The 14,276-nt window shown below is 39.7% G+C and overlaps 1 protein-coding gene across 1 annotated transcript; it reads left to right on the plus strand.

Moving 5' to 3' along the window:
* The first annotated feature begins 44 nt into the window (after positions 1–44).
* On the plus strand, positions 45–8,583 carry ppcdc (phosphopantothenoylcysteine decarboxylase). The gene is made up of 5 exons (XM_047390180.1): positions 45–338; positions 1,838–1,933; positions 2,471–2,599; positions 2,711–2,879; positions 7,574–8,583. The coding sequence occupies exons 1-5, from the start codon at positions 195–197 to the stop codon at positions 7,660–7,662; spliced, it is 627 nt and encodes a 208-aa protein (XP_047246136.1). The 5' UTR covers positions 45–194; the 3' UTR covers positions 7,663–8,583.
* Positions 8,584–14,276: the final 5,693 nt, after the last annotated feature.

Consider the following 14,276-nt stretch of genomic DNA (forward strand, 5'->3'; position numbering starts at 1 on the left):
CTGGCATGCTAGCTTTCTGTGAGGTCTTCACCAGAATATTCTGCCAACGCGCGCGCTCACAATCTGTCACCGTGCAGACGTACTCGTGCACGTTCGGTTGTTATCCTCTTCTGATTGGCTTGGGGAGTATATTTACGGAAGTGGTACGGGTCCGCAGGAGCTAGCTTACCTCCTCTTGGTGATTATCGGCTAAGATGCAGTCAGACGACTTCGTATCGTCTCTGAAAACCGATTTGTTTAAATCTTCCGGGACGTTTCGTGTTCTTGTGGGTGTAACAGGAAGCGTCGCAGCTTTGAAACTGCCATTTTTGGTCTCCGAGCTCCTTCAGCTTTCCGGGGTGAGCGGATCCGCAGGTCATTTATTCGTATTAATCTGTGCCTGATTTACATTTGTCACAAATCACACCAAGCCCACGTCTTTGTTCACCTGACTGCATACTCTTACCTTTACCGCAAGGTGGAGACATTAGAAGCAACATCAACAGAAGTCCATTACTGTCACATACATGTAGTGAGACAAAGGCTTATTCAGATAAGCTAGAAAATCATCAAAAGGTCAATATATTTTAGTACTTCGAAAAGTCAAACTCATGTATTATGTAGATTAATTACACTCAGTGATTATAGTGCAAGAATTAATTTAGATGATTATGGCTTACAGCTAATGAAAACCCAAAGTTTCTAAAAACATAAAAATATTACATAGGAACAGCAGCCTACTGAAAAAACATGTCCACGTACTTTACACATCATGCAGTCATTGGGGGTCCTTTTGCATGAATTAATGCATCAAGGCAACATGGCATGGAGGCGATCAGCCTGTGGCTCTGCTGAGTTGTTGAGAAAGCCCAGGTTGCTTTATGAGGTTCAGCTTTACTGCATTGGTGGGGCTGATGTCTCTTATCTTCCACTTGATAAGACCAATGGATTCTCTATGGGTTTAAGTCAGGCAAGTTGGTTAAAGAAACAAGCACTTTGAAAAATGGTCTTAAAATTACATGTGGCACGTTTAGCCGGAAAATGAAATCACCCTCTCCTGTCAGCAGTGGGTAGCATGAAATGGTCTAAAGTTTCCTTCACGGCCGAGTTGCTGTTTTCCATATTCTGGGACCTTCATTTCCACATGAATTGCAAAATTTACTGTCATCTGAAAAGAGAGCTGAACAACAGTCCTGTCCTTTTTTCCCTTAGTCCAAGAAGACCACCTCTGACATTGTCTCTGGTTTAGGAAAGCCTTAACACAGGGAATTCAACCATTGTAGATCATGTACTGGGTACGTCTATGTGTGGTGGCTCTTGAAACACTGACTCAAGCCTCGGCCCACAACTTTGAATCTCCCCCGGCTCTTAAATGGGTTTTACAATCATCTTAAGGCTGCAGTTTTCCCAGTTGCTTGTGTACCTATTTCTATTTGATTTTTCCCTTCCACTTAACTTTCTATTAATACACTTGGGTACAACACTGTGAACAACCAGCTCCTTTAGCAATAGGCCTTTGTGACTTTTTTCTTTTGTGAGCATAGCATGGCTACATAAGAAAACATTTCTGTATTGATAATCCCTTAACTTGATTTTAAGTTGAATGAAAGTTTTCCGAGAAACAAAGTTAGGGTTTTCAGTAACTGTGAACCATGATTATCAAAATTAATAGACATATATGATTAAAATACATAACTTTGTGCAATGAATCTATGTAATGTATGACTTTCACTTTTAACTTTTTGGATGATATTCTAATTTATTGAGATGTGCCTGTAATATTTCTTGGTGAGAGTTTTACAATCCAGTATCCCTCCTGGACCTTTCTGTCAGTGTCTCTGTTTCGTTTTTTCCTTAGGTGGATGTAAGAGTGGTCACTACAGAGCACGCCAAACACTTCTACAATCCTTCAGATGTTTCTGTAAAGATTTACACTGACAAGGATGAGTGGGAGGTAATAATAAACGGAAAGCACCGGAAAGTACTTTTATGAATGAGATCAGCAGCTATATTTCTTCTACTGTTACACTGCTGTTGCTGTTACAATAGTATAACACATTAATTTTTACAGTTACACTGAAAATATAATAATAAAAAAAACGTTTCCTATACCATTTCCTTGTTGTTTTAATTTTGATACATAATATACAAAATTATAGAACACCTGCTATATTTAGTAGTCGTTTTTTAAGTGCCTAATGCACAGAATATTATACCCTTTTCCTTTCTGCTCTTTTTGCAGTGTCACAGGGTGTATAATAAGCTGACAGTAGCTGGTTAATTGGTCATTGGGTTGGGTATCACATGCATTATTATCCTCCATAGAGCAGGAGAAGCCTGTGGTCATGCCATTACTTTCTCTGGCAACTCATTAAAAGGATTAAAAATTATAGAAACATAATAATAAAAACAATTACCAGTCTTCAAACTAACTGTTTAAAACCATGGTATACCAACATAACTGTAGGGAGACATCCCGTCTTTTGTTTAGCTATGGACACAAAGATCCGACCCTGTGCTGCATATTGAGCTGAGACGCTGGGCAGACCTGCTGATCATTGCCCCTCTCGATGCCAACACTCTTGGAAAGATTGCTAATGGCATCTGTGACAACCTATTGGTGAGAATGTAAAAGTATTATCTCTCTGTTTATGAAATCTAATGGCAAATGACATCGTGTCATGAAGTTTCTCTAAAACTGTTTCATTTGATTGGAATCTGTTCATTTCAGACATGTGTGGTAAGAGCCTGGGATACCAGTCGACCTCTCCTCTTCTGTCCCGCTATGAATACAGCTATGTGGCTGCATCCCATTACGGCTCAGCAGGTATCCCGGCTAAAAGAGTTCGGATATGTGGAAATCCCCTGCATTTCTAAGAAGCTAGTCTGTGGGGATGAAGGTACATTTTTACTTTTTTTTTTGTATTAGTCTGTGCCTAATACAGCAGACTCATGTCAGCTGTATTAGAGATATTAGTGTTTTAGTATCATGAACACTGATATCTAGTGTTTTGGATACTAATCCTGGAGTTAGTATCTAAAACATTAACTGCAGGATTCAGTTAGTGTTTTAGATACCTCTAAAAACACTAACTGAATCCTGCAGGTAAAATAGTCTACTGCTGATATGTGATTTTTTTCATTTTTATTTTTTTACATGATTAGAAAAATCTATAAATCAGGAAAATAATCTGAAGTTGTTGCTTAACCTAAAGGGAAAAATATTTGTAAAAACTAAAATTACAATGATGAACATTGTAGAGAGAATAAAGGACAAATGTTTCAGCAACAATTCCATTGACTGCAATTTTCAAGAAGATACAAAACAAATTAAAGCTGTAAGCAGTATTGAAGGCCCTCGCACCTGAGCGCAACTCGGCCTGTGCAGCGACTGCGGGAGCCTGGCATTGCCTACTCCACGACACCGACGATCCCGCCGCTCAGTTTTGCACATCACCAGTAGGCGGCAGTATGAGCGGCCTGGTCCCGCCCCTTCAACATGCTCAAAAACTCACAATTTTGATAACTTTTAATCCCCAATGCCTTAACTACATACTGATCAAATATGAAGCCGGTAGCTCAAAATCCCTAGGAGTGAAAAACGTCCAAAAATGACCCTTAACCAAAATGGCCGACTTCCTGTTGGTTTTAGGGCATACCCCCAAGATACTTTTTTTCATGATTTGGGGAGATCTAGCTATGTACCAAATTTCAACTCTCTAGGACTTACCACTTTGCCTATCTCACTTTAGGGGGCGCTGTAGAGCTATTTGGCCACGCCCATTTTCAAACCCATTAGAATAGGAACATTTCCATTGGGGGACAACTTTCTATGAAGTTTGGTGAGTTTTTGAATATGTAAAGGCCTCCAAAAAGCCAATTAATTTCCCGGATGAATAATAATAAACATTCGAGTTACAATAGGCCCTTGCAGGCCTTCCTGTTCGGGCCTAAATAGAGAAAATTTGTTTTACTCACAAAAAAAGACATAAATGCTGAAGTTACTTCATGATTTTGAATTTCATCTTCTTTCTATATCTATAACTGAAGACATTCTAGAAAATAAAGTAGGAACCTGCAGGAAAATAGAGGTAGAATTTGTTGAGCAATTTAAAGGATTAGTATTAAAGTGAACAATAACCTTACGTGTACATTGATCCACTTACATAGAAATGAGGACGTTTTAAAACCTCCTGCTGAAATCCTATTGAATCTTTGGTAAAACGGTTTTAGAGCAGGCTTCAATGGGACAATAAAAAAATAAATGACCACCGCAAACCTCAGTTTGCTTGACTACATTTGACATACCAACAGCAACTGGCAGAAACAATTAATCCTTTGTACTGAACAGCTACAGATCTAAAAAGCTTTCTCCGTAATTGATCAATCATCCCTCAGTATAAGGCATATAGTGTTGTAATAAAAGCATTAATTCTAGGTTAAAACTACATGTTTTGATGAAAAACGTACTTCCTGACTAGGTTGCTCCTCCATCGGAACAATTGTCACCGCAGAGTGAAAGAATGCTCAAATAAAAGGAAATGGTAAATGCCACCAGTGTGGGAGGTTGCATCAACCTGCTGAGTGCACTTTAGGAGGTTTCTGTCCTCAGCTAATGCCTCATGCAGTGCGTTAGGTTACCTGATAGAGACACCTTTTGTTTGACCCAGGGTTGACATGACCTTGTGAGGTTCCAAAGTGCTCTTCTGATTTGTTTAACAGTGTCTAATGTATCTTTGCTGCAAAACAAAAGAGTAATTCATTCACCTTTTATCAAAACAACTAACATGCCAGCTTCATGCATCATTTGACTTTGCTAAACCTTTTTTCTTCTGCCCTCATTTTTCAGGCCCTTCTACATTGTAATATTTTCAGTGAACAAACAGTCCAGTATCTGTCATCACTTGCTTTTAAACTCGGCCTTAAGGCCTTCATGGCAACAGTACGTTTATTTAAAGAATGCCTGGATGACTCGTCAAAATTAGTTGTTAGTTGGCACACTCCAACCTTAAAAATGCTAAAAACACAGACATTTCCTATAAAAACACTTACTGCCAAACCAAATTTTCTGTGTTAGCAAACATTTGAAAAAAGTAGACCTTTATTATCACTAATTAGTGGACCACAGTGTAGTCTTGTGTAACATGTATTCGGTACGGTATGTAAAGATTCCTAAGTACAACGTGTTTCTGTGCTTCATTCATTCTTTCCCTCCTTCCTAATCTTGCTAAAGTGGGCTTTGTCTAGAAGGTTTGTGCAGCTTTGGTAAATGTGGTTATTTGGCTTCAGTTAACAATATTTACCGGCAAGACCTCAATTAGTTATTATGGGTTGATTGGGGGTTATAATCTGTCATATTTCATAAGAATCAACTGACCGAAAAAGAGGATGCAAAAATATATAGAAATAGTGTGTAGTACAAAAATCTAATTGAACTGCTTATTCAAATGAAATCAAATATTATGTTTTCATGATTATGTATCCACACCATTCATGCAAACCTAACGACAATGGTAAAGAAACTGATAAGAAATTAAGATAAAAGGGGTCGGCAACATGTGGCTAAGAAATAGGGGTAGCAATTCATGAAGGGTCTTTTGACCCAGAACTATCTCCTAGAAATAAATCTAGTAACTTTAGGCTTGTTTGAATTAATCATTTTTGTGTTTCACAAGTCCCAAGAAAAGTCAGATGTTCTGTTATACAGGTCCTTCTCAAAATATTAGTATATTGTGATAAAGTTCATTATTTTCCATAATGTCATGATGAAAATTTAACATTCCTATATTTTAGATTCATTGCACACTAACTGAAATATTTCAGGTCTTTTATTGTCTTAATACGGATGATTTTGGCATACAGCTCATGAAAACCCAAAATTCCTATCTCACAAAATTAGCATATTTCATCCGACCAATAAAAGAAGTGTTTTTAATACAAAAAACGTCAACCTTCAAATAATCATGTACAGTTATGCACTCAATACTTGGTCGGGAATCCTTTTGCAGAAATAACTGCTTCAATGCGGCGTGGCATGGAGGCAATCAGCCTGTGGCACTGCTGAGGTCTTATGGAGGCCCAGGATGCTTCGATAGCGGCCTTTAGCTCATCCAGAGTGTTGGGTCTTGAGTCTCTCAACGTTCTCTTCACAATATCCCACAGATTCTCTATGGGGTTCAGGTCAGGAGAGTTGGCAGGCCAATTGAGCACAGTGATACCATGGTCAGTAAACCATTTACCAGTGGTTTTGGCACTGTGAGCAGGTGCCAGGTTGTGCTGAAAAATAAAATCTTCATCTCCATAAAGCTTTTCAGCAGATGGAAGCATGAAGTGCTCCAAAATCTCCTGATAGCTAGCTGCATTGACCCTGCCCTTGATAAAACACAGTGGACCAACACCAGCAGCTGACACGGCACCCCAGACCATCACTGACTGTGGGTACTTGACACTGGACTTCTGGCATTTTGGCATTTCCTTCTCCCCAGTCTTCCTCCAGACTCTGGCACCTTGATTTCTGAATGACATGCAGAATTTGCTTTCATCCGAAAAAAGTACTTTGGACCACTGAGCAACAGTCCAGTGCTGCTTCTCTGTAGCCCAGGTCAGGCGCTTCTGCCGCTGTTTCTGGTTCAAAAGTGGCTTGACCTGGGGAATGCGGCACCTGTAGCCCATTTCCTGCACACGCCTGTGCACGGTGGCTCTGGATGTTTCTACTCCAGACTCAGTCCACTGCTTCCGCAGGTCCCCCAAGGTCTGGAATCGGCCCTTCTCCACAATCTTCCTCAGGGTCCGGTCACCTCTTCTCGTTGTGCAGCGTTTTCTGCCACACTTTTTCCTTCCCACAGACTTCCCACTGAGGTGCCTTGATACAGCACTCTGGGAACAGCCTATTCGTTCAGAAATTTCTTTCTGTGTCTTACCCTCTTGCTTGAGGGTGTCAATAGTGGCCTTCTGGACAGCAGTCAGGTCGGCAGTCTTACCCATGATTGGGGTTTTGAGTGATGAACCAGGCTGGGAGTTTTAAAGGCCTCAGGAATCTTTTGCAGGTGTTTAGAGTTAACTCGTTGATTCAGATGATTAGGTTCATAGCTCGTTTAGAGACCCTTTTAATGATATGCTAATTTTGTGAGATAGGAATTTTGGGTTTTCATGAGCTGTATGCCAAAATCATCCGTATTAAGACAATAAAAGACCTGAAATATTTCAGTTAGTGTGCAATGAATCTAAAATATATGAATGTTAAATTTTCATCATTACATTATGGAAAATAATGAACTTTATCACAATATGCTAATATTTTGAGAAGGACCTGTAAGTAAGTGCCAATTTTAGAGCAGTTTCTCATAGTACATATCCTGAAGACGGTTCATCATCGGGCCACTGATAAATCGTTTTTACAGCCTGTCTCAGCTTTTCATGCAAACAGAGCAAGTTTACAAAAATAATGGGTGCATGAATGTGTGTGTCTTGAGCATAGAGCTTGTTTTGCAGTTGAATATGTATATATTATATGTGTTACTTCCCAGCTCTCATCAAATATTGTTCTTTTCCTAATTGATGCATTCATCTAAATTTTTGTCTTCTTTTGGTGTAGGTAAAGGCGCCATGGCAGAGGTATCGACTATTGTCAGTTTTGTCAGGCAATATCTTCCAAAACCAGTTGAGTCGTCGCAGAAAACCTGAAGTTTTCCTGCCAAAGCCAACAGGCTCTTACAAACTAATGCAGAGGATTAGCTTTCACACTTTTTTCTAAAAGGTTCTCAACATTTATAATCCACCCAGTATAGTTTCTTTATCCTTTTTAGGCTGGTGGGGATTATATTAGTATGTCACTGAATCTCTTGTCTAGTTGAAGCTGTTTTTCTTGTTGGGACAGAGACCTAACGAGAAGAATCCTCTGCTACTTATTGGCATACAGTGTCTGTCACTCTGAGTAACAACTAAGAAGGGATTGTGTGTGTCTTAACTGTTTATAGCACTTCATTTTAAAGTAAATTTCTATGCAGGGATCTTCTGACTTTAGCTTATTGCCTCCTCTGCAGTCATGTGCATTAACAACTATGACTTGTGCTTGGAATCATTGTCCTGTTCAAAGGTTCAATGAAACCCAAGCTTCAGCTCCCTCACAGACAGCATGGTATTTTCTCCCAGGAAATCCTGGTACTTGATTGGATGAATCTTGCTCTTCACACACCACAGGTTTCCAGTACCAGAGGAAACAAACCGCTGACCTATTGGCCCGAATAGTTTCATGTTTTGAGCTTTAGGTTCACAGAACAGGATCCCGAAACCTCTTTGTCTTATTTAAACTGTAATGATCATAATGGCGCTAACTTCCCTTATGCTTCTGGGTCACAAGTGGTGTGTGTCTTGTTCAGGCGTGGAGTGTTAAGCATTTAGGACATGGCTTATTGCAGAACCTGAAAACTCAGTGGCTGCTGCAGGTCTGTTGGAGTCACTTGGAGGTTTTTGTCCACCTGCCTTCTGAGGAATCAGATGTCAGCTGTTAGCTTCAAACTGTTTCTAACGTGAACTGAAACATGCGTTCATCAACAATCCAGATAACTGAGGTGCAACTAATAAATATATTTTGTCAACCTTGTATTTTATTGCTTTTTGGCTTTTTTTGTTTTGTTTTTGTTATTATGTCTTCCATTTTAGTTTTTTTATTTACCTGTACAGCAATTTGATTGCATTTTGTAAAGTTCTTTATAAATAAATTAATGAATAAATTGATGATGATGATGATGATGAAAGCCCTTGATCGGTAGCATGAGGTGTGCCTGAGACCACACCTGATTTTCAAATATGTGCTCTTATAAAGAAAAAATAATTAGGAGGATTGAATAATTTTTAAGCTAGCTGCAACTAAATAAAACAGTTGGCAAAGACACAATCCTGATTTGTTTTTGAAGGATTTCAAAAGTTTCTGGCAACATCTTGTGATATGTTTCCATGTGCTTTTTTAAATGTCTTCTGTTTTTACACCTTTAACAGACTTTTTTACAACTGACACAAGCACCAAAGGTCAACAGTGAAGAAACCCAGGGATTGCAATTGGTTTAGACACGTTTATCACTGTGAAAATCCTCATCTCCTAACGAAGTGTATGAACAAGTCTGGAGTTTGTCTAGAGAAGATATCCACCAATAAAACTAGACGGCGACCTAAATCGTTTAGACTCCATATCTTGCCGTACCAGATCTTAGATGAAGCACGCAAAACTTCACTATTAAGTATAATTCTCAATATTTTCTCAAGAGTTTACTTTTTATTGTAGTTACTTGGTTTTTCATACTGCTACAACCTCGTGCCATTAGCTTGTCCTCCAGAATAAGCCATCCCTAAACTACTCAACACACTTTGATGGCAGCAACCATATTCCTGTACTAGTTATTGTATTTTACAATTGCAGTTTTTGTTTATATGGTATTTTCCATACATAAGGGTAATACAAGGTGCTATACTTTATATAAAATTGGAGGCAATAAAAAGTAACCACAACCGAAAAAAATTTTTTGATTTTGAAGGATTGGGGAAATGCAGTTGTAAACACTTGAGATGGATAGGAATGTTCTGAGAAGCACAAATTTGAATGTTTACAGTAGGATCACAAATAACTGAAATATGTTTAAAAAGTGGCTGCACGGTGGCACAGTTGGTAGTACTGTTGCCTTGCAGCAAGAAGGTCCTGGGTTCAATTCCTGACCAGGGGTCTTTCTGCATAGAGTTTGCATGTTCTCCCCGTGCATGCATGGGTTCTCACCGGGTACTCTGGCTTCCTCCCACAGTCCAAAGACATGACTGTTAGGTTAATTGGTCACTCTAAATTGCCCTTAGATGTATGAATGAGTGTGCGTGGTTGTTTGTGTGTTGCCCTGCGATGGACTGATGACCTGTCCAGGGTGTACCCCTCCTCTCGCCCATAGACTGCTGGAGATAAGCACCAGTTCCCCTGCGACCCACTATGGAATAAGCGGTAGAAAATGACTGATTGTTTAAAAAGTAAAATTTGCATTTAATTCAAACATCTTTTCCAAAGGTTTGTCAAAGAGAGTACCCATTGTTAACGCCAGGAGAGACTCGGTCAAGGCCCTCTCAGTAAAGAAACAAAGCTAAACACAGAAGCACTGAACAAGGAATACTTTCTATGGAAAACAAAATCAGACAGAACACAAAGTTCTGTAAAAGACTCAAACGGATTAACCACACTAAGAAAAGATACACTATCTTATAATAAATAATGTTTGTGTACCAACTAGACTAGACAGGTAAATAACTTTAGCATATGCAAAAATGACTTTTAACATTATTATTGTCTCACAGCAGCTGCCTTGGTACCTAAGGTTTTTTTTTTTTTTGTCCCGGAATACTCAGCTGGTTAGGGTAGGACATCTTAGCCTGACACCGGATTGTTATCTGTTGCTGCTGTCGTAGCTAGACTTGCTTGTGTCTTTACATTGGCTCTGGTGTGTTTTACAGGTGAGGTGGACATTCTCGGGCCAGAAACATCTTTCTTTTAATTTACATACAGTTCACCTGTCTTCATAGTGTTGGTTTCAGCTGTCCAAGGAATCATGTTTCAGTGCTGTTTCCCCGTTAGGTTTAGTCACGCCACGCTTTGCATCTTGAGGTAAACGGTCAGTGATGCTTCCTGCACATAAAGGCCTCTCCTAAATGTTTACATCACTGGGACTTTTTCTGCTGAAAGACATTTTTTCCCTAACCAGATGTTTCTCACAAAACATTTTCTGTCTCTCTTTTAGTGGTTCTCAGTGGGAATTACCTATTCTATTGCTTTCTTCATTTGGTCCAACAGCTACTAAATGCAAAAATAATATTTAGAATTAAGTCCTCAGTAAACAAATGTTTACTATAAATGATGTGTCTCGATGTCCTACTGGAAGGTGACTCCCCACCTCAGTTTTTAGTTTTTTGCAGTGTTTCCCTGTATTTTGCTTAGCTCTGCTAATGAATTCTGACCATCTTCCCTGTTCCTGTTAAAGAGAAGCATAACCACAGCATATTGCCACCACCACTATGTTTCACTATGGTCATGGTGTGTTAAAGGTTTTAGTTTTCTACCACACACTTACCTCTACATGAATTGTGTGCCATAATGTGGTTTAAGGAGAACCCAAATGTAGAATCTGGTCGTTACAGAATTAACAGGGCTAGAAAGTCGGGTGGAGAATAGGTCAGAGCATCAGAGACATGGACCAAAAGGCAGAACAACTAAACATAGATCCAGGAGCAGTGTCACCAAGGCACGGGAGAAACCAGCAAATAGACAGACAGCGGGGAAGAGTGGCCAGAAAGCATGGTAAACAGCTGAGTGGAATCAGGAGGAGATGAGAAACAGCCAAGACAAATGAAGACAGAGAGAGCTGAGAAAGGAAAGCAAATGAGCAGGAGCAGAGAGAAACACAGGGAGGAAATCTAGCATAATAATAATAATACAAAAATGTACATACACACTAAAGTAAACTAGGAGATAAAACATAGAAGAATAAACTGAGAAAGGCACCTAAATAATGGACACAAGGAGCTGAACCTAAGAAAACAAAATCTAAAAACCTAATAGCAGCCAGGAAATTGTCAAAACACATACATGCACAATTTCTAATTACGTGATAGTTTGCGTTGGTCTATCACAAACATATTGACCTTAGTAGTTTCAGTGTGACAAGGTGCTAAGGGTATGGATACGTTTGCGAGGCATAGAGACTGTGCAGTCATGCAACAAAATATTGTTTATGCTTTACCCTTTTAGAACATTCTGGTTTTATTTCTTACATGAACTAATTCCTTTTAAGTGCAAAGAGAAGTCATTGTCTCACACAACACCATGAGTCATCATTTATATTTCAATGTAAAACAAACTCCTCAGAAGTGATATTTGTATTTCACTGAATTGAGAACCTTTTAGTTTCAGTTGCACTATTTTTGTTTTGTTTTGTTTTTTTCCAGCGCTGCTCAGATAGTTATGTTTCATCTCCGTTTATCTGACTTCTCACCAAATCCAGGGTTGCTGGAGGAAATTTGCTTTGCAAATAAGCTGTGGTGGATGGGTAGGGGTGTTGCATTGTTACTGTTGAGCTGTTGAGGTTGCGGCACATGGAGCGGTGTGAGTAGCTCCCTAAATGAAAAGCATTCCTCCCTGAGCCATAACCTGTCCTGAAGCTATTGGCTGCAGTATGATTCAGTTAATGAGGCCAGAAGAACACGACATCAACTGTATAATCGGAGGGAGTGTCAGACTGGCCTTGGCAGGGCCGCCGGAGTTTGAAGCCAGCAGGTGCACTGGATGGGAATGAACAACATGTTCTTATAACTCGGATGAATCATGCAAACTTCACAGGGAGTGTATGCAGAGGTGATGTGAAAGAATTCAAGGTGAAAGTTTAAATGAGGAAATTGTTTTTCACTGCATCGATTGTATCTTATCAGGGGATGTCTCGACAATGTATTTTTAAAAAATCTATAAGATTTATCCCACAGGACACCAGCTTATCACATCACCTCACAACTATAGTCCAACTTTAATGATGTTTCTTCACTATCAGTCATTTACAACTTACAGCGTTATAGTATCTCATTCATTTATATATCCAAGAAAAACATTCGTTGCAGAAAACCTGGTGGTATTTATTGTGATTGGTCTAAAAGTATCTTTTTTTTCTCCTTTAGCAATATAAAATGTATACACATAAAATAAAAACTGATTGCATCGTAAGGATTTACAAACTGTAAAGTAGTAAAAGGGGTTAACCTTCTGAGTGCATCATTTAAAATATGTACCATTTCTGAAACTTGTTTTGCAATAGCTGGTATTTGGAAATTGGACATATTCTGCTCTCTAAGCTAAGTTTTTTTTTCCGTAAAGGATGAGATGCACAGGGGAGGATGCTTTAAAAAGCTTTAAATGGGTGGCCAAGTGGCAGCAAGCGATAATGTTGGGGTTAACACCAAAACTAAAAGACAGGAAGGAGATACAGGGGTTGGGCAATGAAACTGAAACACCTGGTTTTAGACTACAATAATTTATTAGTATGGTGTAGGGCCTCCTTTTGCGGCCAATACAGCATCAATTTATCTTGGGAATGACATATACAAGTCCTGCACAGTGGTCAGAGGGATTTTAAGCTATTCTTCTTGCAGGATAGTGACCAGGTTACTACGTGATACTGGTGGAGGAAAACGTTTCCTGACTCGCTCCTCCAAAACACCCCAAAGTGGTTCAATAATATTTAGATCTGGTGACTGTGCAGGCCATGGGAGATGTTCAACTTCACTTTCATGTTCATCAAACCAATCTTTCACCAGTCTTGCTGTGTGTATTGGTGCATTATCATCCTGATACACGGCACCGCCTTCAGGATACAATGTTTGAACCATTGGATGCACATGGTCCTCAAGAATGGTTCGGTAGTCCTTGGCAGTGACCCGCCCATCTAGCACAAGTATTGGGCCAAGGGAATGCCATGATATGGCAGCCCAAACCATCACTGATCCACCCCCATGCTTCACTCTGGGCATGCAACAGTCTGGGTGGTACACTTCTTTGGAGCTTCTCCACACCGTAATTCTCCCAAATGTGGGGAAAACAGTAAAGGTGGACTCATCAGAGAACAATACATGTTTCACATTGTCCACAGCCCAAGATTTGCGCTCCTTGCACCATTGAAACCAACGTTTGGCATTGGCATGAGTGACCAAAGGTTTGGCTATAGCAGCCCAGCCGTGTATATTGACCCTGTGGAGCTCCTGACGGACAGTTCTGGTGGAAAAAGGAGAGTTGAGGTGCACATTTAATTCTGCTGTGATTTGGACAGCTGTGGTTTTATGTTTTTTGGATAGAATCCGGGTTAGCACCCAAACATCCCTTTCAGACAGCTTCCTCTTGCGTCCACAGTTAATCCTGTTGGATGTGGTTCGTCCTTCTTGCTGATATTACCCTGGATACCGTGGCTCTTGATACATCACAAAGACTTGCTGTCTTGGTCACAGATGCGCCAGCAAGACGTGCACCAACAATTTGTCCTCTTTTGAACTCTGGTATGTCACCCATAATGTTGTGTGCATTTAAATATTTTGAGCAAAACTGTGCTCTTACCCTGCTAATTGAACCTTTACACTCTGCTCTTACTGGTGCAATGTGCAATCAATGAAGACTCGCTACCAGGCTGATCCAATTTAGCCATGAAACCTCCCACACTAAAATGACAGGTGTTTCAGTTTCATTGTCCAACCCCTGTATGTATAGATATATGTCTACAAGAATATGGAAGTAAACT

This window comes from Girardinichthys multiradiatus, chromosome 2 (genome assembly GCF_021462225.1).
Source record: "Girardinichthys multiradiatus isolate DD_20200921_A chromosome 2, DD_fGirMul_XY1, whole genome shotgun sequence".
Lineage (NCBI taxonomy): Eukaryota > Metazoa > Chordata > Actinopteri > Cyprinodontiformes > Goodeidae > Girardinichthys > Girardinichthys multiradiatus.